At 41.7% G+C, this 24,316-nt stretch overlaps 1 protein-coding gene across 1 annotated transcript in view; it reads right to left on the bottom strand.

Annotated features, from left to right (window-relative positions):
• Window positions 1-1,096: 1,096 nt before the first annotated feature.
• COL6A6 (collagen type VI alpha 6 chain) overlaps window positions 1,097-24,316 on the bottom strand; it is a 107,950-nt gene continuing 84,730 nt past the window's right edge. Inside the window, 9 exon segments of the mRNA XM_050939714.1 lie at window positions 1,097-1,217; window positions 1,351-1,382; window positions 1,385-1,462; window positions 3,429-3,633; window positions 4,408-4,504; window positions 6,374-7,045; window positions 14,236-14,332; window positions 17,789-18,282; window positions 23,910-23,921. Of these exon segments, the coding sequence (XP_050795671.1) occupies window positions 1,097-1,217; window positions 1,351-1,382; window positions 1,385-1,462; window positions 3,429-3,633; window positions 4,408-4,504; window positions 6,374-7,045; window positions 14,236-14,332; window positions 17,789-18,282; window positions 23,910-23,921 (1,808 nt within the window).

The following is a 24,316-nucleotide window of genomic DNA, read 5'->3' as shown; positions in this document are numbered from 1 at the left end:
GTAACTTTTTCATGCAAAAAAAAAATTCACGGGTGTCTTAAAATTCAGAAAAATAAAATGTTCTTATACTACTCTCTAGACCAAAAAACTGGTCTAAATTGTGACCATTTTTATTTGTAAGAATTTGGGGTCTGAAGCATCAGGCATGCTTACTACTGTGAAGAGTCACCTATGCCTGGTCATAAGAGTCTGAGAAATGGAACTCTGGTTCCTCAGAGTGCTCTGTTATTCTGAGCCTGGTCCCACTAAAGCCAGTGGTTTATATCCTCAGAGACTTCAGTAGTAATTGTGTTTACATTTTCCTTTTTGGAATAAAGATACACAGAGAAAAAATACATATAACCAATATCTCTTCTTTTCCACAACTGGCACAACATAATTCTAGGTTCAAAAGTTTACTCCAAGAGTAACTAACAACTCTATGGGAAGGATAGATTGATGGGCTCACTACCTGCTCAAAGTACTTAACGTACCAGTTAAAATGCAATGAGCTACTGAAGATTTATGCTGTCTATTTTTACACGTCTGTGTACTAACACTGAAATGAAACTTTGTAAAGGTACAACAAACCTGGATGTTGCAATATTTTTTAGTGACTATTAGACATCACAGTCTGAAACTTGGTATATTGTGACATATGAAACTAAATTTAATTTAGCCACTTTTTAATATTGAGACTGTAAAATTGAATAGGGTCCATGTAGCTATGAAGACAAGTAGAGTTATACAAGTTCTGTCCCATGAAACCTGCACTTCTGAATTTTTTTTGTTGTTGTTCCAAATCAGAACAAGCAGTTGGAAATACAGTTTTTTCTGTGGAATAGACTTTTTGAAAACTTCTAGACTGGCACACTGGCCAGACTGTCAGGAGTGAATCTGCTTGGTTTCCATCAAAACTTATGATGGAATAGAGACATTCCTGTAGAATGCTTCAATTCCATGGACTCAACATTTTCTGATGGAAAAAACTTACAGTGGAAAGGTTTTTTTTTGGTGGTTGTTTTTTTTTTTTTTACAAGCCCTATGCTTATGACCTTGGTGTTGTGTTTTGTTTTAGGGCAGACTAGATGCTCTGTGTTAAAAACACACTGTTCTTTTAGAGTTCTCCTTGGTCTAAAGGAAGTAATTTAGTCACCAATTGCATAGTTACTCTATCTGGAAAAGCACAGCAATGACTAATAAGCCTTCTTCCTATCGTTACACAATGCAACTTACACCTGTAGAAGGAGAATGGAGAGTAAAGTTTCACTGAAAAGAATTTGCACTGCAGTTTACTCATTGAAAGAGGACAGTGTTACACACATTCATGCCTCAATTTTTACCAGCTAACTCCAACAAAGCACAACTGACCTGGAGACTAGACCGTTCCTCAGGGGCCTGACTCTGTTAATTTCCAAGTGCCATCACCTCCCACTGAAGTCAATGGGAGTTGAGCACATTCAATACTATATAGGAGCAAACCCTACATGCATAAAGATAGATATATTCACGTTTTTTAAAATACAGTCTTGTCCATTTTTTAAAGGAATAAAATGATTCTGTATCTGACAGATCATGTCCACGTTTCTTCCATGATTTCCACCAATAAACCATTGTAGGAGGTAGAGATGGAAATTTTTACAGGTCAGAACCATGCAGCATAGTTAGTTTCTTCAGCCCAGTGCCATATTTAACCATTTCATTGTTTAAAACGCTTTGGTTCCAGCCATCTATAAAACAAAAACAAAAAGGGCCTTCTCTTTAGGATGAGACTGTCCATACAGAGCATTGAAAAAACTTGTTTTCAATACCATTGCTTCTCTCTTTTTCCTATAAGCATTGTATTAAGGTAGAGTATATCTTTTCAAAACAGTGAGTGATGGTCAAATCTTGGCCTCTTGACACAGGCTGAGCATGGGCCAATGGCACCTCTCCAAGTGGGCCAGGATGAGAACAAGCCTCTAGCCAGCTGATGGAGCCAGTCTTTCCTCAGTCAGGAGGAGCAGCAAGATGGCCAGATGCAGTGGCTCTATTAGTGCCCTCACTTCTCCCTCAGACTAAGCCAATTGCCCCAGCCCCCAAACTACATACACTGCTTCTGCAGTTGTCAGAAATGTGGAATTATGGGTAGGCTTTCCATCTCTGAGAACAAAACCAATGAACTATATCCATCATGGGGACAGGGGAGGAGGAGATGTCTGAGGATGTGAACAAGCACTATACAGCAAAAGAGCTTATAAAACTAATAAGTTCAGAGAAAGATGATGCATGTTTGCTACCTAGTAGAGCTGCAGTTGCAAATAAGCATCCGTTCAATCCCCATCACAACAGTACATGACACTGCACTCCAGGGAAATCTCTATAGCTATTTTCAAAGGATATTGCAAGGGCCATAAAGGAAACAAAAATATTTCAGAAACACATCAATCAGAGCAGTGGATGTGCAGTACCTCTGAAAATTAGGTCACTTATTTACGTGCTTAACTTCAGGCAGCCAAGTTTGAAAGTGAGAGCCTTAACCTCTCTGGGCTTCTGTTTCCCCAGCCATTAATAGGAGTTTTTGCTCCTGTAGAGCATTTTAGACCCGCAGATGAAAGGTGCTGTGTAAGTGCTAAGCATTGTAGTTAAGGGAGCTGGACAACAGTAGTGAATGTTAGCCATTTGCTCTTCAATTTGCTAGATATTTTACAAGAATATTTTACTTCCCACTTCTTCTAACTGCCATAATATTTATCCATGAGCTTTTACATGCAGCTCTCTTCACAGCATTCTGAGAACAGAATGTGCTGATGACCAGTAAACCATAGTGGCTGCAGATCCAGCCAAAATCCTAATTGTGTTTATAATACATAAGCCTTGGCATTCTTGCCTTGTATTATTTGTACACAATCGTGTGCACATCCTTAATATTAGTTCATTCTGAAGGGTCACAACAGTTCAGGTGGACCAGGTCTTAAGATTTTACTGAGGGTGCTTGTTTCAGTGAGAATATTTGGGTTTGGGGTAAGAGGAGGCCATGGCAGAACCACATAAGAGGCTGTCCCACCTCATGTTGGAAAAGAGCCACAGGAGGGCGACTAAGAGGATCATGTGTAGCAGAAGGTCACTTAGAATGGGCCTGGAGACAAGAAACAGCTCTGTGCTTGGAGGCTAACTGACTGGAGAAGGTGAGTGGCAACAGGAAATTCTGCCTGCTTGTATAGGGGTCATCTTCCTGTCCTGCTGGTGCTGAATCAGTGAGTCTACAGGGGGCAGAAAAGAGGTTAGGTTGGTGACAGGAAGAGGAGGAGGAGACAGAAGAGCTGGTAGATTTGGCTCCCTTCCCTCAGCTGAATTTTCTTAGAAGGTGTGAAGTCATCCATAGGGTTCCAAAGGTTAAACTGTCCACCCTGCTCAGTGAGGTTCAAGCAGACATCCCCCTTCCTTTCCTTACATCAGACATAACTTACTTTATCTTCCCTGCCGTGCGTTTTGGCAGCAGTCTCCATTATGTCTGTAGTTACCAAGGACTGATGTGTACTGCTGGCAAAACTGTTGGTGTTTAGAGGACCATCTCTTACATCATCCTGGAACATTAGTGTTGCATGCCCAGAAACAGAGTATTCAGCATCAGCTATGGCATCACCTCCTGACCAATCCTCATCTATGATAGAACTGGGGATAAAAGAACAGGAAACATTTTGGCCTGGCAGGAGGACTCAGAAAGAGCTGGTATTAGCTAACTTCCTCTGTTTCAGTGTCTGCCCTTTTCCTTAGGTTGAGTTAAGACTGAACATCTCAGGGACAGAGGTATTCAGATTTCAATAAGGGCTCATCTTCACCATATGTAGCAAGCTGGGGTATAATTCTACCCTGCCCTGCAGTAGGTATCTGTATAGACCCTGCTGCTGTGCACTAACAGTTCGCTAGTGCACACAGAGAGTAGCTGAAAGCACGCTAAGGAACTGTTAGTGTGCATCAACAAGGCCCACACAGACAGTGAGCAGCAGCCTAGTGAATGTCAGATTTACACCACAGCCTGCTGCAAACTAAACATTCGTGTGGACAAGCCCTAAGATCCGGAACAATATGTACCCCCCAAAACAATCAACCACTGGTGTTGGGGCAGGTGGTGCTTTGCAAAAATTAGCTCTGCAGGACAAGCAGAAATCAGGCAGGTGGAGAATTTTGTATCTGGTTTTAATGATAAAGTTTTTAAATATTTGTTGCAATTCTGTAGTTTTCAATTTTTTTAAACGACCAATAATTTTGATGGCAGAACATGAAATTACTGCCCAACACAACTACTCACGTGCATAAAGTGATGCACATCTGTGAGCGTTTGCAGGTTCAGGGCCTTTGATAAGAATCCCAACCCAGGAGAACTAGGCACTCTCATCAATTTGCCCATATGTAACAAGTCATAATAAAATAAGTGTCTGGACTCACACATGTTGTTGGCCCCTTAGTGCATATTCTGGTTTCAGAGAGCGAGCTCTGGTACAAATTCTCCTGAGCTCTACTGGTGGATATTTGTTGCTTGCACCTGTCAAGAAAACAAAACACAGTAACAAAATGTACCGACTCAATGCAATTTGAAACAGTTTTCACTCAACTTTTCCTCTTCTGCCCCCACGTATCTTCATTCACCCAGCAGGGTTGTACTAACTACTGAAAGCAGTAAGACAAATTATTAACAGAGCTTGCAAGGGCTTATACTCAGCTTGATGGCATTTCTGTTTGGATGTAACACAATAACTTTTGGATGTCACAGTCAAGCAATTCCAAAATCTCAGGGAATGGTCTAGACATAAAAAAAGGTCCATCTAGCCCAGTATCCTGTCTTCCAACAGTGGTCAATCCTAGGTGCCCCAGAGAGACTGAACAGAGCAGACAATCACCAAGTGATCCATTCCCTGCTGCCCACTCCCAGCTTCTGGCAAACAGAGTCTAGCGACACCATCCCTGCCCATCCATGGACCTATCCTCCATAGATTTATCGAGGCATCAATGGGCAGAGTTTTATTGATTTTGGTGAAAATTACAAGGGGAAAAAATCAGAACAGGGGTGGGGGGGGGGGAATGACATGTAGCCCCTGGTGTCTGATTGTAGACCTAGTAGCTTCAAGTACCTCTAATTGTCTACAAATTAAAGAACTACTTGATGACTGCCATTAACGCTTTCTATTATAACACCACCCCCTCATCTCAGCTCTGCCAATCCTCCCAGTACAGTTTTAAAATGCAGACTTGAGAGAGAGAGAGGGGGAGAGAGAATCAGAAGAGTGGCATGGAAGCACATGCAGCTCCTGAGACGAGAGCTGCTGATATGGAGGAGGGGGATTGCAGGGAGTTTCTAAAATAGGAAATGGGATGGTGGCACATAGGATTCTGTCTGGAGGAATGCAAGAAGCTCCTGGTGTGAGTAATGTGCTTCGCCTACAGAAGTAACAAGTGTGCAACTCTCTAGTATGTTTAAGCTTTAAAAGTAATGTTGTAATTACTGGTTCGATAAGAAAATGAGAACAGGCCTATTGGCAAACTCAGTTTAAATACCTTCTGTTTCTTTATGCATAAGCATCATTTTTTAGACACATTCACACCATAAGGCTATTACAAGCTATGGTTAGTTTATAGTACATTTGTTCTCTCACCCGTGCAATTCAGTCCTTCTCAAAGACTTGCTTTTGCCTAGGGATCTAAAAATAATTCAAATTTGTCTATGTTAAGGTGAGGACTTCAGGATGATAGTCCAGTTATGCTCTGTAGTCTCCTCCGGTATCATTCCATCAATGAGTCTGCAAGGGCTGCTGTGACATGTAAGCAGCATAGATTGTACTAAATACATCCCCCATCTGCAGAATCTTCTGATGTGTAGTCAAGTGATCCAAGAACACAACCACCTTTTCTGACGTATCACTGTGTTGATCTACTACTAGGTCAGCATTTTTTTCTGTTTATTGAATAAATGGAAGGCCCAGGGAACTGATAATAGGATATTAAGCCCTCAGGCTATGTCACTGGTCCAATCTGTGGCAGAAGCTAGAAGTGACCTAAAGTCACTGCCATCTGAGAGTTGTTAGCTGGTCTACGTGAAATAAGGTTGGTGGTCTTAGTTCAATTCCTAGTAGAGAGACTTCCCATCATAAAACCTACAAGATCACCAGTGTTGATAGTCTCATTAGACAGCCCTAGGAACGAAGCAGCATGGAATTGAACCACTCTTTCACCCCTTACGTATTTAAGTTGATCCACTGAGGGACTTTGGAATGGGAAACTTGCACTGAAGTCTCCATGCTCAACACATTTGTGAACCTATGGAAGACTAATGACTAAGGTTATCAACCTAACCTCTTTCATGAGTTGCTGGACATTTACTGAAGAACAATGAAACAGTATTAATATAATAACTTACGCCTGAGGAGATGCACAAATGGTTTTATAAACCTCACTACGTATTCAAGTTCAGGCTTGTGAACTCTGCCCAGCTGAATCAAATGATGTTCCAGGGGAATACTAGCCAGGTCTTCCAATTCTGTGTCGTTATATACATGTCCTAATGAAATTACAAACAGAGCATATCCTTCGCACTTGGCTCTCAGAGATGCCTTCTTTAATATGTCTTTGTCCCACTGACTTGTTTCTCCAGCAGATATAACAAAGATAGCCTTGTGTTGTCTGGAGTGGGGTGCAGTCAAGAAAACATTATCAATTGTCCACTGTATGGCATGGCCAAGAGCAGCTGCTCCATTCAGCTGTTGAACAGATTCTTCGATATGTCCTTTCATTAACTGGCTACTGCTGTAGGTGACAAAGTCAAATTCTTTCTTTACAGGGCTCCTCCCTGGGCGGAGTTTGAAACCTGGTGGAGCATGGCTCACTACAGCCACCCTATCACCTGTGGAAGAATTCTGTGGCTCAGAGGAAATGTTAAAGTTATCAAGTACTCTGCTCAAGAAGTTTTTCACGTTCTCAAATTCGGCACCACTGATTTTCTGTGAGCTATCCAAAAGGAAAGCAGCATCCACATATGCTGGTGGTGATTGGGGTCTGCGGCGTTCACAAAACTCATCTGGTTTACATTTGTCTGCAAATAAACAGAAAATTAGTTTATATTTCTCTTTTTAAGAAACTGAAAGTGTGACAAGAGAAAGGGCATCTGAGCTCTCAGTTCTGGAGAAGATCAAAGAGCCTAAACTTGAAGTATTAATAATCTTCTGCCTCTGTGAAAGTTACGTATAATTAAAATCAGAAAGCTAAGGGACTGATCCTGTGAAATAATCCACTCCTCACAAGATTAGGCCTTATTACCAGGGCTGTTGATTAATCAGAGTTAACTCACATGATTAACTCAAAAAAATTAATCACGATTAATCAGTTTTAATCACACTGCTAAACAATAGAATATCAATTGAAATTTATTAAATAATGTGGATGTTTTTCTACATTTTCATATATATTGTATTCTGTGTTATAACTGAAATCAGTCTATTATTTTTATTACAAATATGTGCACTGTAAAAATGATAAATGAAAGAAATAGTATTTTACAGTTTACCTAATTCAAGTACTGTAGTGCAATCTCTTTGTTATGAAAGTGCAACTTACAAACGTAGGGTTTTTTTTGTTATATAACTGCACTCAAAAACAATATAAAATTTTAGAGCCTAAAAGTCCACTCAGTCCTACTTCTTGTTCAGCCAATCCCTAAGATAAACAAGTTTGTTGACATTTACAGGAGAGAATGCTGCCCTCTTATCTACAATGTCACCTAAAAGTGAGAACAGGCGTTCTCATGGCACTGTTGTAGCTGGTGTTGCAAGATGTTTATGTGCCAGATGCACCAAGGATTCATATGTCCCTTCATGCTTCGGCCACCATTCCAGAGGACATGCTTCCATGCCAATGATGCTCGTTAAAAAAAATAAACAATCTTTTAATTAAATTTGTTACTGAATTTCTTGGGGGTAACTGTATGTCTCCTGCTCTATTTTACCCACATTCTGTCATATATTTCATGTAATAGCAGTCTTGGATGATGACCCAGCACACGTTCATTTTAAGGACACTTTCACTGCGGATTTCAGAAAATTCAAAGAAGGTACCAATGTGAGATTTCTAAAGATAGCTAAAGCAATCGACCCAAGATTTAAGAATCTGAAGTGCCTTCCAAAATCTGAGAGGAACAAGGTATGGACCATGCTTTCAGAAGTCTTAAAACAGCAACACTCTAATGTGGAAACTACAGAACTCAAACCACCAAAAAAGAAAATCAGCCTTCTGCTGGTGGCATCTGACTCAGGCCATGTCTACATCTAAAGTTTTGCAGCGCTGGTTGTTACAGCTGTATTAGTACAGCTGTATAGGGCCAGCGCTGCAGAGTGGCCACACTTACAGCAACCAGCGCTGCAAGTGGTGTTAGATGTGGCCACACTGCAGCGCTGTTGGGCGGCTTCAAGGGGGGTTCCGGGAACGCGAGAGCAAACCGGGAAAGGAGACCAGCTTCGCCGCGGTTTGCTCTCTCGTTCCCGGAGCCACCCAGCAAACCGCAGGGAAGGAGACCTGCTTGCTCTGGGCTCTGGGAACGAGAGAGCAAACCGGGAAAGGAGACCCGCTTCGCCGCGGTTTGCTCTCTCGTTCCCGGAGCCCCGAGCAAGCAGGTCTCCTTCCCTGCGGTTTGCTGGGTGGCTCCGGGAACGAGAGAGCAAACCGCGGCGAAGCGGGTCTCCTTTCCCGGTTTGCTCTCTCGTTCCCGGAGCCCAGAGCAAGCAGGACTCCTTCCCTGCGGTTTGCTGGGTGGCTCCGGGAACGAGAGAGCAAACCGCGGCGAAGCGGGTCTCCTTTCCCGGTTTGCTCTCGCGTTCCCGGAGCCACCCAGCAAACCGCAGGGAAGGAGACCTGCTTGCTCTGGGCTCCGGGAACGAGAGAGCAAACCGGGAAAGGAGACCCGCTTCGCCGCGGTTTGCTCTCTCGTTCCCGGAGCCCCGAGCAAGCAGGTCTCCTTCCCTGCGGTTTGCTGGGTGGCTCCGGGAACGAGAGAGCAAACCGCGGCGAAGCGGGTCTCCTTTCCCGGTTTGCTCTCTCGTTCCCGGAGCCCAGAGCAAGCAGGACTCCTTCCCTGCGGTTTGCTGGGTGGCTCCGGGAACGAGAGAGCAAACCGCGGCGAAGCGGGTCTCCTTTCCCGGTTTGCTCTCTCGTTCCCGGAGCCCAGAGCAAGCAGGACTCCTTCCCTGCGGTTTGCTGGGTGGCTCCGGGAACGAGAGAGCAAACCGCGGCGAAGCGGGTCTCCTTTCCCGGTTTGCTCTCGCGTTCCCGGAGCCACCCAGCAAACCGCAGGGAAGGAGTCCTGCTTGCTCTGGGCTCCGGGAACGAGAGAGCAAACCGGGAAAGGAGACCAGCTTGATTACCAGAGGCTTCCTCCTTCCACGGAGGTCAAGAAAAGCGCTGGTAAGTGTCTACATTGGATTACCAGCGCTGGATCACCAGCGCTGGATCCTCTACACCCGAGACAAAACGGGAGTACGGCCAGCGCTGCAAACAGGGAGTTGCAGCGCTGGTGGTGCCCTGCAGATGTGTACACCTTCAAAGTTGCAGCGCTGTAACTCCCTCACCAGCGCTGCAACTTTCTGATGTAGACAAGCCCTCAGATCATGAAAATGAACATGTGTTGGTCTACACTGCTTTGGACTGTTATTGAGCAGACTCCATCATCAGCATGGATGCATGTCCCCTGGAATGGTGTTTGAAGCATGAAGGGACATATGAATCTTTAGTGCATCTGGCACGTAAACATCTTGCAACACCAGCTACAACAGTGCCATGAGAATGTGTGTTCTCACTTTCAGGTGATATTGTAAACAAGAAGCGAGGAGCATTATCTCCTGCAAATGTAAACACACTTTGTCAGTTCAACTTTCATGATAAAGAGATTGCACTACAGTATCTGTGAATTGAAAAATACAATTTCTTTTGGGGTTTTTTTGCACAGTGCAAAGATTTGTAATAAAAAATAAATATAAAGTGAGCTTTGAATTCTGTGTTGTAACTGAAATCAATATATTTGCAGATGTAGAAAACATCCAAAAATATTTAAGTAAATGGTATTCTATTATTGTTCAACAGTGCGATTAATCGCGAATAATTTTTTAATTGCTTGACAGCCCTGCTTATTACATTAAAAATCCCTCCTATTCACTTGTTCTAGGAGACTGGTGACATTTATGGCATTATTTACTTGGATGCAAATGTAGAGCCAGAAGCAACTTTGTAATACATATAAATATTCCTAAAACACAATACTCTAAAAACAACATTTATCGCAGCACTGAGAAATACGTAAGAAACTGTTCAGATGTTACAGTAACCAAATATACATTGGAATTCTACTAGCAATTATCACTGAATTCTTATTTGGGAAAATGTGTATTTAATGGCACTGAATGAGAAATAACTGAAAGGAGAAATGTCTTTGTTGAAAGAATACCTCTGTGCATGTTCCAATCAGCACTCTGGGTGCAAGGTTCTATGCAGAGTTCCACATTTCGATCATGCTGGATGCTGCACACCACACCTAAAGACTTAAAGGTGCTCAATACCTTCCAGAATTATATACCAAATTCCAAACCACCAAGAAATCTGAAGTGCCCCTTACTCTGTCTTCATTCCAATGGAATAATAAGTCATTCCACTGACAAGACATGCACATTGAAAACTGCTGAAACACACCTCCTACAATGTTTTTATTTATTATAGAAAAGCATTATAAAATTTCACACTGTGTGTGAAGGCAGGTGTGTTGTTTGAGTCACACTGAGTTGTGTAAAAGCAGCAAAGAATCCTGTGGCACCTTATAGACTAACAGACGTTTTGGAGCATGAGCTTTCGTGGGTGAATACCCACTTCATCGGATGCAAGAGTTGTGTGTGTCTGCTCTGCTGATACTTCATATGCTTTACATTTCCCAAGGACTATTCTAGGACCAGATTGTCCTTAGCCCTAATGTGAACACACAGATTGTGGAAGGCACAGGGAACATCCCATGCAAGGGCCAATCATGGTCACTGCATTCAGGGAATGCAGGGATTGAGCGCTCCATGCACCCCCAAAGTTGCAAATCAGCCCAAAAGTGGTGGAGAGGGATAAGGAGGAGTCAGGGCCATGGCCCCACTTCCTATCCATGCCTGACTGGGCAGGCTGCCTGATTCCAAGGGATGGTTCAATTTGCACACTTGCCCTTCTGCTTGGGGAGCTCTGTCTATCAAGGGCATTAGTGGCCTCCAGCAATGCAGTACTCTAGCTCCTGAAATTAAAACCGCCTATGAGTTCCCCCTGGGAGGATCCAAGCACATGGCCACTTTATTAGAATTTTAGCAAGTGCCGCAACCTTCCTTAGTTGCTCATGCACTCATATTAAGGGTGATTTTCAAAAGTGCTGCTCAGTCTTTCAGTGTAGCTCACAGGTTTTTCAATTCAATGTAGGCCCCCTCCCTGGAAGTTCTGTGGAGACTACTTTGGAACCTCCTAGAGAAAATTGTATTACACAGTCTGGGGCACTGGTAGAGCTGCCCAGCCTGGATGCGTCCTCTGGAAGCTGGAAACGTTGCTTGTTTCAATTAAATTAACGGACCCGAGTTGACAGGAAAATTAAATTAACTAAATTTTATTTTTAGTTACCAAACCAGACATTGACCATGGATCCCAAATAGCAGAAGAGCCTCTTATGTGGACAGAAATATTCACTGGGTTATGAAACCACAAAATTACTTTCAGGTTAGCAATATAACAGATGAAGCTTTTGATGAATTAAAAATTTTTTATTAGGGCTGTCAAGTGATTAAAAAAATTGATCATGTGATTAATCGCTCTGTTAAATAATAATAGAATACCATATATTTAAATATTTTTGGATGTTTTCTATATTTTCAAATATATTGATTTCAATGACAACACAGAATACAAAGTGTACAGTGCACATCTTATATTTATTTTTTATTACAAATATTTGCACTTTATAAAAGAAAAAGTATTTTTCAATTCATCTAATACAAGAACTGTATTGCTTTATCATGAAAGTTAAACTTACAAATGTAGAATTATGTAAAAAACCCTGCATTCAAAAATAAAACAATGTAAAATTTTAGAGCCTACAAGTCCACTCAGACCTACTCCTTCAGCCAGTCCCCCAGACAAACAAGTTTGTTTACATTTGCAGGAGATAAACAGAGAATCATAGAACTGGAAGGGACCTTGAGAGATCATCTAATCCAGTCCCCTGCACCAAGGCAGGACCATGTATTATCTAGACCATCCCTGACAGGCGTTTGTCCAATCTGCTCTTAAAAATCCCCCATAATGTCCTTAGGCAATTTATTCCAGTGCTTAATCACTCTCACAGGAAGTTTTTCCTAATGTCCAACCTAAACTGCTTCTTGTTTACAATATCACTTGAAAATGAGAACAGGTATTTTTATGGCACTGTTGTAGCCAGCGTCACAAGATATTTACATGCCAGATATGGTAAAGATTCATATGTCCCTACACGCTTTGCCCACCATTCCTGAATACATGCTTCTATGCTAATGAACGGTTCTACTCAATAACAATCCAAAGCAGTGCAGACTGACATGCATTCATTTTCATTATATGAGTCAGATGCCAACAACAAAAGGTTGATTTTCTTTTTTGGTGGTTCAGGTTCTCTAGTTTCCGCATTGGAGTGTTGCTCTTTTAAGACTTCTGAAAACATGAACACCTTGTTCCTTTCAGATTCTGGAGGTACTTCAGATTCTTAAACCTTGGGTCAAGTGCTTTAGCTATCTTTAGAAATCTCACATAGGTCAAATCTGCATTTTGTCAAATTTGCAGTGAAAGTATTCTTAAATCGAACAATACATGCTGGGTCATCATCCAAGACTTCTATAACATGAAATATATGGTAGAATGCAGGTAAAACAGAGCAGGAGACATACAATTCTCCCCTAAGGAGTTCAGTAACAAATTTAATTAATGCATTTTTTTAAACGAGTGTCATCAGTATGGAAGCATGTCCTCTGGAATCAGGATCTGCGCCAGGGTTCCTGGTGCCCTAGGCAGAATTTGGGGGGGTGGCATTTTGTGCGCTCCCCACGGGGCGCGCAGGAGCTTCCGGTTCCACTCCTATCGTGCTGCCGAAGAAGCACCCTCCACCAAAATGCCGCAGGCGACAACGGCAGTCACTGAGCTGCTCAATTGCCTGCCGCTGTTTTCCGTGGCACGTCGGCAGAAGGTCCTTCTTCGGTGGCAAGACAGGAGCTGAATCAGAAGCTCCCATGTGCCCCGTAGGGAGTGCACAAAATGCCGCCCCCCAAATCCTGGCACCCTAGGCGACTGCCTAGGGTCACGTAATGGAAGCGCTGGCCTTGTCTGGAATGATGGCCAAAACATGAAGGTGCATAAGAACGTTTAGCATATCTGGCACGTAAATACCTTGCAATGCCGGCTACAAAAGTGCCATGCGAACACCTGTTCTAATTTTCAGGTGACATTGTAAATAAGAAGAGGGCAGCATTCTCTCCTGTAAATGTAAACAAACTTGTTTGTCTTAGCAATTGGCTGAACAAGAAGTAGGACCGCGTGGACTTTTAGGCTCTAAAGTTTTACATTGTTTTTGAGTGCAGTTCTGTAACAAAAAAAAAAATCCACATTTGTAAATTGCACTTTCATAACAAAAAAGAGATTGCACTACAGTATTTGTATGAGGTAAATTGAAAAATGCAATTTCTTTTGTTTATCATTTCTACAGTGCAAATATTTGTAATAATAATATAAAGTGAGCACTATATACTGTCTTCTGTGTTGTAAATTGAAATCAAAATATTTTCAAATGTAGAAAAACATCCAAAATATTTAATAAATTTCAATTGATATTCTATTGTTTAACAGTGCGATTAAATCTGTGATCAATTGTGATTTTTTTTTTAGTTAATTGCGTGAGTTAACTGTGATTAATCGACAGTCCTAATTTTTATGCATTCGAGTACATTTCCTCCTAAGAAACACTTGGCAGCACAGATAGTGGAGATAAGCAGTTGCTTGTAAATCATGATCAACATGCTACTCATTGGAAAGATCCCTCCTTTTAGGGATTAACTTGTGAAGAAGAAATAAAGCCAGAAAATTCAGCTGGGGTTATCTGAAACGTCAATGTCTTTGTCTAAATGCTTTTGCCAATCTCTCTCATGCTTTTTGCCAGGCAGCACTAAATAACAGTGTTTTTTCTCTAAGACATGTGGCTCTTACCATAACAAAGAGTGCAGCGCTGAAATGTTTCCAAGAATGGCTCATAGTCATCCTCTTGATTGATATTTATTATCTGGAAGAATCCAGTATCGTCCATCTAGACAGAACAACAACAAAAGTATTTAGTGCAGAAGGCAAGTGGTGAGTTTTACCACAAAACAGTTTCTTTGAATACTGTACAACTGTGTTCATGTCAGGCACTCATAGAGAATTACATTCATTCCTAAGTGTCAGACATTCAACCCCTAAGCCCCCACAACCAACAGCAATTTTGTATATTGTCCAGCGTGACAAAATTCAGTGACCCTGAAAACCTCTAGAGAAACCTCCAATTTCTCAACTACCCTTCAGCGATGAACTTGGGTTCTGGCTGTCTTTGCACTGGGCTCTGGCTTGGCACCTCCACACTGAAGTTTTGCCCTCTGTAGGGGCTGGAGTGTTCCAAATCCAAAGTCGGCCAGCTTGCATGATTTGGAGCATTTCATTTGACACAGTTAATTCAGCAGAAAACTGGTGTGACTTTAGATGCGTGTCCAAAAACAAGGCACTGCATACTCTAGTTTTCCAAGCAGAAGTACGGATTGAGAATAATTCTCAAAACAAAAATGCTACATTGAGTGTTTCCAAACACTAGCTACTCCTTACAAAGCGACAGGGCCTGTCCTTCAGGGTCTCCTTGAACAGAATTCCCATTGACTTCAATGGAGGGGTTAATGGACTGCATGCTGAAACGGGGAATCAATGACACCAGGCATCTTATTCTACTCCGAAATAGTTCTCTTTCCAGTGATGTAACGCAACATAACGCAAGCTAGGAGTTATTATGTAAAGGGAGAAGGGAAAAGGGGCAGAAGAGAGTGATGCATAAAAATTCTATGCCCACTTTCTGGGCTTGCTTAGGAATTTTTATTCTTAGCCAACACTGATTTGGCAGACTATTGGGTCTGATATATTTAAGAAACATGCCATGTATCCCTCAACTACCTATTTCTAGATTTCTTACTCCATGCTTCCATCGTTCACCCTTTAAACATGCCTTTAAATTACTATAAAGCCCAAACCTGTAGCCTTTAAAAAAAGATACTGTCACAGGTTGACACTGGCCCTTTAAGAGAGAAGATGCCAATGCACTTATGACTGGTCAGTTGACCCCCAATTAGGCTTAAAAAAGGGCACCTCAACTTTGGCCTTAGTGCGTGGAGAGAGCCAGTGAGTCGGAGTTGCTCAAGAGCACTGACTGAAAAGTGCAGAGAAGGGCAGGTGCGAGCTGCCCAAGAAGAGGAGAGAGACAGGGAGAAACAGCAGCAATGGAGAACTGTACAGAGACACACTGGAAAGAGCAAGAGGTCAGCGTTGGGGCCTGGCCAGAGCTGGGGAATCCCGTGGAGCTAAGGGAGAGCTCATGCAGAAGCCTCTATGAAGAAGGGGGAAAACCTGGCTGGTTGGGAGAAGCTGAGCCCAAAGCAAGAAGGGTTGATGCTGGAGGGTGGATCCCAGAGGTAGAAGTCACAGGCAGAGAGGCCTGTGTGAGTAGAGCACTAGGGGAAGCCTCCTTGCAGCAAGCCTGAGTGGAGGGCTGCAGAAAGCAGAGCCCAAAACAAGAGGGTTGTCCTGGAGGGATGTTCCCTGAGCAGAGGCAGGACTCTCAGGGAGGGAAGCCTGGCTCAGTAGAACACTGGAGAGTTGTGTCCCAGGAGACCTGCCTTGGGGCTATGGGAGAAGAGTTGTGTGTCTTGGAACACCCAGGTAGATGCCCTGGAGAGTGGGGCCCTGGAACAGGGGCTAAAGGATCTGGGACAGAGTGGTTAGTGACTCTCTGCTGGGTGACTGGGGAATGGTGACCTTTGCACGGGATTGACGAGCTGCTGCGTTGTAACCTTGTTGTAACCTTTGGGAGTTTGAGAAGAGCTGTTTTACTATGAGCGATCTGTGGACTGTGACTCTTTTATTAATATAAAGGGTTTGAATTTGCTGCTGAGAGAGACAATGTTCCTATGCACAAATGGATTCCAAGGGAAACTGAAGTTCCTGTGTGGGGGCCGTTCTACTCCACATCCCTTTGTTCAACTGATTTCTCTTAATAGTGTCTTCAACTATATCTTTGTTAAGCTTCTAGTCTTTCTCCTTGAAAGAGAGTACAGAGTTTCCAAGGAAATCCATGACAACATGCTGTATTGTAAAGTAATTTTTACAATAACATCAAAAACACAGAATGTTGAAGCTGTAAAATTCCAACTGATTTTTCTCCTTTCCAGCAAAAAATGCTGCAAAAGAACAATCTCTTCAGAGAACCTACTGCAGCACAACTATGCACAGAATTCACTTTTAGACACCAAGTAACGAGTGCTACAAGGGCTCGAGTCCTGATCATCTTGCTCATGTGATCAGCATTTGGCCCAAGATAGTGTTATCCTATAATCGCACTGTGGTAACTGGAAATGTCATCACAGAACAAGTTAGCTGAACAGGAACTGTATGGAACATTAGATATGGCAAACTGTGTTAGAGAAACATTAAAGTTGCACTGTAAAAATAAGAAAAAAAATAGAAATCCAAACTTATTGTTCCTACAGCTATGCAAACTTAGTCACATTGCGCAGATCTGCTCTTTGATTTGTTGTGTTGCTAAATCCAGAGCGGAAATTGCTCTGCTACCCTAAAACAATGACTGAAGTGTGGGTCTCCATATTCAGTGGGCCTCAATGATTTCCATACCAAGCCTGCACAGTTTGCAAGAAAACTGTCTTGCCTCTCACCAACTCAGCTTAGCTGTTGACAGTCAACTTGGGTTGTTCCCATTTCACACCCCGTCAATGCTAATAAAGGTTCTGCAGGCTGAATTATTCCCTCAGCTACAACTATGCGACCCTGTTATCTTTCGATTATGTAATCAGTGAAAGCTTTGCAAGGCACCAGATAATTAAGAATCATAGTGTTTTTCTTCATAAGATGCCCTTCTCTCTCTCCCATTGTTATTTAAAGGATTTCCTTGTCACAAATACTAATACTTCCACAAACACATTGCTTTGGTAGTGAACTCTACAGTTTTCAAGTACATCGGGTTTGATTCTCCACTGCCTTGCCCCTTGTGTAGTCATTTACCCCCCTAGTCAGAGTGAGTGGAAAACAGCGCTGTTCTGGTTTGGTACTGTTTTACTGCTAGTCTGCGCTCACTTTGTACAGGGGTAAATGACAGACAATGTAAGCGGAGTGGAGAATCAGGCAGAGTTTTCTTGAATTTATTAAATACTCTGATTAAGCACCAAGTCCTACAGTTTTTACAGGTTGCATAGTCCTTAAACAAGTAGTTCTACTGACTTGAATGGAATCACTAGCATTAATAAGGACTATTCATGTAAGTGCTGCAGGATTTGACCCCTTGATATGATCACAAATAACCAATACAATGGGCCAGATCTGTCCTGAGTGTAACTCCAATGAAGATAATGGAGTTACACCAAAGGATGAATGTGGCCCACTACGTTCTGAAGGCTATGAAATACAAAAGTCTTGTTACTGAACATCAAAAAGAAAACGTTAGTGAATTTCTTACCGTGAAAGCACGACGGAGTAGGGGAACATCATTAAAAGCGATAACTACTGGAACAATAGAAAATGCAGTGTACTCCAGAACTGCTGTGTTAATAGAAGATTCATCTGCTGATGGCCCATTGCTGAAAAACACTGCTATTTTTCTCACATTAGGACCTTGGCGAGTTCGCTTGAAAACATTCCTGGCAACGAATCTCATTGCTCCAGCAATATCCCGTTCACTTGAGGATCTCTCATAAGCCAGATTATTAAGTTTGTTGAGGAGCTGATTCTTGCCGTAGAACTCGGAGAAGCGGATAAGATAATGAGTGTTGGAATTGTAGGACACAACGGCGACTCTAGCTCCCACTGGGCAGTTGCTGTCTCTAATTTTGGTAGCTTTCACTACTGATATTACAATCTCTCTCATTCTTTCAAATAACTGGGATGTGACATCCTGGGATATGTCCAAAGCAAACACTAGTTCCGTTGGATATACTGGGCATTCTGGTTTTTCTAGAAGATAAAAACAGTTGTTATACAAATCACACAAGATAAAAATGCAAGCTATTTTAAAGTGATTAATAACCATTTAATTTTGTTTCCCCTAGATAGCATGCAGCATTATATCAGGCTATCTAGGGACTCACTCTACAGAAAAGGATGCAAGGCAAGGGCAGGTCATGCTGGGGCACAGTTCAGGAATGCAATGAGACTTTTTCAGACACTGCAGTGAGGAGTGCATGTGCTGGACACAATAGCAGTCCCTGGACTCCTTTGAACACAGAGGAACAGGCAGGGAGAAGCCAAAGTCATATAGTCTTGCCCCCTCCCATACCATATACAGGTCTGAGAAACTGGCTGGGTGCAGAGAGGGATTATTGAGCACTTCCCTTCCTGTCTAGAAGATCCAGGAGGGATTGTGTTTCCTGACGCACAATCACTCCTGGAGCGTTCTCTGTGGTAACATGGTTCTGTACTGGCCCCAGCTCCATGCTCATCAGGCACAATGGGGCCTACCATGTCTATTGTACTTTACTTAAATGCAACACTAAACCATGGAAAAGCATAGGGTACTTCTATGTTTAAATACATTTCAATGTGTTTAGTGACTCCAAATGGTAGTAGAGACACATGACATTAGGAAAGACAGCTGAAAAGAAAGCTAGTGAATGGAAAGAAAATGGCAATCTAAGCTCATGGTACGGGCCATAAAGAGGACCATGAGGGTACCCAAAAGGTTGTTATAAGAGAAAACTCTGAGAAAAGAGAAACACCAAATGACTTTAACAAATGAAGAGAACTGGTCCCGTGGGAAGAAAATCTAAGGGCAAAAGGAGTTCACAGGAGAGGTGTAAAACAGAAGTTTCTCAAAGAGATGGTATTGAAGGCGCAACAGCAAACTATCCCGATGCAAAGACAAGATGGGAAGAATAATAAGACAATATGGCTCCATGAGGAGCTCTTTAATAACCTGACAATCAATAAGGAATCCTACAAAGAGTGGAAACATGGACAAATTACTAAATAAGAATACAGAAGAACAGCGCAAGCACATAGGGACAAAATCAGAAAGGCTAAGGCACAAAATGTACAAGGGACATAAAAGGCAACAACAAGAGGTTCTAATAATACATTAGGAGAAGAGAAAGATGAAGGAAAGTGTAGGTCCTTTAGTTAGCTATGAAAAATAGCTAGTACTGGATGGCATCAAGAAGGCTGCGGTGTTTAATGACTGTTTTGCTTCAGTCTTCTCTAAAAAAGGTAAACTGTGACCAGATGCTTAACACAATTAATATTAACAAAAAAGGGGGAAGAAACACAAGCCAAAATAGAGGAAAAACAAGTTAAAGAATATTTAGGTAAGTAAGATGTATTTAAGTCAGCAGGGCCTGATGAAATTCACCCTATGGTACTTAAGGAACTAGGCTGAAGGAATCTTGGAACCATTAGTGATTATCTTTAAGAACTCATGGAAGTTGGGTGAGGTCCCAGAAGGCTGGAGAAAGGCAAATATTGCACTTATCTTTAAAAAGGGGAACAAAGAGGCTCAGTGAATTATAGGCCTAATTTCAATATCGGGAAAAATACTGGAACAAATTATTAAACAATTTGTAAGCACCTAGAGGATAACAGGATTATAAATCAAAGCCAACATAGATTTGTCAAGAACAAATCATGTGTAACCAACCTAATATTCTTCTTTGACAGGATTACTGGACTGGTGGATAGGCAGGAAAAAGTAGACAAGATATATCTTAATTTTAGTAGGGCTTTTGACACAGTCCCATATGACATTCTCATAAACCATCTAGGAAAAAATTATTTAAATCAAATTATTAAAAGGTGGATACCCAACTAGTTGAATGATAACTATTCTTTGAATAGAGTCTATGGTCCACTGTCAAAGTGGGAAGACTTATCTAGTGGGGTCATGCAGAGGTCTGACCTAGGTCCAGCACTATTCAACATTTTCATTAAAATTACTTGGACAAAGGAGTGAAAGTTATACTTATAAAATTTGCAGATGACACCAAGCTGGGAGGAGTTGCAAGCACTTTGGATGACAGGATTAGAATTCAAAATGACCTTGATACATTGGAGAATTGGTCTGAAATCAACAAGATGAAACACAATAAAGACAAGTGCAAAGAACTACACTTAGAATAAATAAAATGCACAGTTACAAAATGGGAAATAGCTGGCAAGGTGGTGGTACTACTGAAAAGGATATGGGAGTGATAGTGGATCACAAATTGAATGAGTCGACGATGTGATGCAGTTGCAAAAAAGGCTAATATTCTGGGATATATTAACAGGAGTGTCATATGTAAGACACACAAGGTAATTGTCCTGCTCTACTTGGCTCTGGTGAAGCCTCAGTTGGAGTATGGCATCCAGTTCTAGGCACCATGCTTTAAGAAAGATGTGGACAAATTAGAGAGTGTCCAGAGGAGAACAATGGAACTGATAAAAGGTTTAGAAACGTTAACCCGTGAAGAAAGGTTAAAAAACTGGACATGTTTAGTCTTGAGAAAAGAAGGCTGATAGGGGACCTGGTAAGTCTTAATATATTTTAAGGGTTGTTATAAAGAGCATGGTGATAGCTTATTCTCCATGTCCACTGAAGGTAGGACAATAAATAATGGGCTTAATCTGCAGTAAGGGAGATTTAGGTTAGATATTAGAAAATACTTTCTAACTATAAAGATAGTTGAGGTTGTGGAATCCCCATCATTGAAGGATTTTCAGAACAGAACAGGTTAGACAAATATCTATCAGTGATGGTCTTGCCTCAGTGCAGGAGGCTGGACTACATGACCTTTCAAGGTCCCTTCCAGTACAACATTTCTATGATTAATCTGTCACCAATGAGTAATGAGGTAACAACTGGAATGGTGAGTCAATTAACTGTAGAAAGCAAGCTAGCTTTTTAATAGGGTGCGGATCAGCAATGGAGTGCATCAGAGACTTGGAGGTCAGGCTATAAAGTCATGGAACTGAAACAGATCTTGAGGGAAGACAAAAGTAGAAAAGCAAATCAAGATCAGAACACAGAGGGAGACACTATGGTTTGGTAAGGCTGGGGATGTGTTTTCTGGCAAGTGGGATGTAAAGCGGCAAGGGTGATCAGAAAGGTGAGGAAAAAGCAGCAGGGAATGTCCTTCCCCATAGACTTTGTCTCCTGAATCTCACCTGGAAATGTTTTTCAAGAATAGGACTAACACTATAAAAAGAGAAACAAACACCCCAAGATACATTCACGGCACCAGAAGCAACAAAAGCAGCATTCCTGGGACTGGAGAAAGGGTCCTGACCTACTAAGTTTGGTCAGTAAGACCGTTGAAAGCCTATGATGAGAAACTTTGCTTGAATCTGATATAGTTTGTTAAGTTAGGCAGCAGTAGCATTTGAACTTTATTGTCTTGTGACGATTTCTGATTTTTATGCCTCATTTCTTGTATTCACTTAAAATCTCTCTTTGTAATTAATAAACTTGTTTTATTGTTTTATTTAATCCTGTGTTTTAAATGCCATTTGGGATCAAAGTTAAGTGCATATTATTTCTATTAAAGCAGTAACAGACTATACATAAACTTCTATTGTGCGGGACTGGGCTGGGCAGTACAGGACATACATTTCCAGGGGAAAAGTCTAGGACTGGGGGTGTTTGGGGGTCACCCTGCAGTATAACTTAGACTGGTAAGAGCCAAGGTGTGGTTGGCTGAAACACACACAGACATAGCTGGGAGCAGCTTCCATGCTGGAGGCTGTTTGGGAGCAGTCCAGGCTGGAGGCTAGAGCAGTAAAACGTTGTAAAGAGAATCCCAGGTTAGAGGGCAGGGGTGACAGAGATACTCGTTAGTCTGGATTGTACCCTGGAGATGTCACAGAGTCAGAGAATAAAATTCATCATCAGTCTGAAGAAGTGAGGCAACACTGGAATATGTAGGGAGTGGAGCCCTGTCTGTGTCCCTAAGAGAGGCCAACACAGGATAAGCAACAAGACAAAGATATGAGAGAAAGAAAAGATACAAAAGCAGATTATATACTGCTTTGGAATTGGTAACAGTAACATTCCAGGAGATTAGCTCTATGGGGGCTTTACCACTATCAAAGACAAAGTATGCAAAGAATTGAGGATGCTAATACACCAAGAAGCAAATCAGAAACATAAAAGAAAAGGCCATGAGAATATAAGCTGAAAATAGTCATACAATGTGAATCAGTGATGGGCTGGACTGTAAACTTAAAAGATTTGTGGAAATTAAACTAAAAGAAGAATATATCCTCCTTTTTGGTTCAGTGCATGATCCTACCAACTTCCATACATCTGAAACTGCAAATATATGCAGACTGTGAAGACAGCAAACTCATAAGTGTGAATAGTTGTCAAGGCTGACACTCAATGTGAAGAAATTCTTGATTAAAGGAAGAATACTGGTTTCTCATTCCTGCTGTGGATGCAGGAATCACACCACACAACCATCACTATGACTAGTTAAAGAGAAGCACTGATGGCCCCTTTCTGATCACATGTCCAATCGTCTTTATCCCATAGTGGAGGACTCAATGCAGGGCCTTGAAAATTGAGAGTATAAAAGTAGCACTCTGAGAAGGTCAATGAGAACTTCTGGGTGTGAGAGAAGAAAACAATGGGGTAGGTTTTCCCAAGGGATTTCCCCTCAGAGTATGTTTATTTGCAAAGCTGCCTCAGATGCTAGGTACTTCATCAGATATTGAGGAGGACAAATGAAGTTTTAATGCCAAATCATCCTGTAATTCCCACAAACGTGAGCAAACCTCAAAGAGCCACAGAGGTAAAACCTTTATACTCAGTCAATTGGACAGATCACATGACAAAAAAGTTACCCTGCAGCCCTCACATGAGTAAGTGACATAATTCACAGTTTTAGTGGTTAAAAAGACAAGTAATCCAGAGAGATGAACCAGAAATATCTTTATGGTAATGGCCTAAATTTCCGAGGTGCTGATCATCCACATCTCCCACTGCACTGAATGGAAATGCAGGTGTTCAGAACCTCTTAAAATCAGGTCACAAAGGAACTAGAATAACTCAGAAGGACATAGGGCCAGGAGCTAAGTGTTTTTTTGTTTTTTCTAGCTGTAGCTGGAAAGCAAGATACCAAAATAGACTGGGATCAACTGAACTCTAGTTAACGTTGTCTTATCTAGTCACTGAACTCTGCCGATACAATATTAAGTAATGGGAATTCACATAGCCAGCACTAGCTGATCTGAAGTTCTCAAAAAAAAAGAAGAGGAGAAGCAGGGTGAATATTTATTTTAAAATCTGCATGAGTAGAGCATGCTCAGGGACAAGCCATCAATGAGGAAATAAAGCAGAAAGGGTATGCCTATTGGAAGAGAAGTCAGACAAATTAAGAAGCAGTGATATGATGGGCAGGGAATGAGAGGCATGCTCTTGTTACAGAATTGCAGAACTACAGTTGTTCTGCTTAGTTAGCCAGAGACAAACAGTGGCTGATCTATCAACAGGTGGAGATCTTAAAGGGGTGAAACTCCAGATCAAAAGTGAGGTCTTTACCTAAACCATCTTCCCAGAAACATTGATACATTAAGATTTTACCTAAAACAATATAATAATAAACAGTACTCACCCTGCCAACAAGCTAAACAAAAAAGGGAAAAAATATTATATAGCATGTTCTTAAAACAATCTTAAAATCTCTTTAAAAAGAAAACTTGTAGTGTCATGGGACTGAGAGTGGCTGGCTCACTACAAAAGCAATTTCCCCTCTCTTGGTATTAACACCTCCTCCTCAATTATTGGGAGTGGACCACATCCACCCTGACTAAATTGGCCTTCAACATTGGTTCTCCACTTGTAAGGTAACTTCCTTCTCTTCATATGCAAATATATATTCATGCCTGTATCTGTAATTTTCACTCCATGCATCTGAAGAAGTGGGTTTTGACCCACCAAAGCTTATGCCCAAATAAATGTTAGTCTTTAAGGTGCCACCAGACTCCTTGTTGTTTTTGTAGTGTCATGGATTGCACACCT

The sequence above is a fragment of the Gopherus flavomarginatus genome, chromosome 2 (assembly GCF_025201925.1).
Source record: "Gopherus flavomarginatus isolate rGopFla2 chromosome 2, rGopFla2.mat.asm, whole genome shotgun sequence".
In the NCBI taxonomy this organism is placed as follows: Eukaryota; Metazoa; Chordata; order Testudines; family Testudinidae; genus Gopherus; species Gopherus flavomarginatus.
This window is presented reverse-complemented; position numbering and strand designations above follow the sequence as displayed.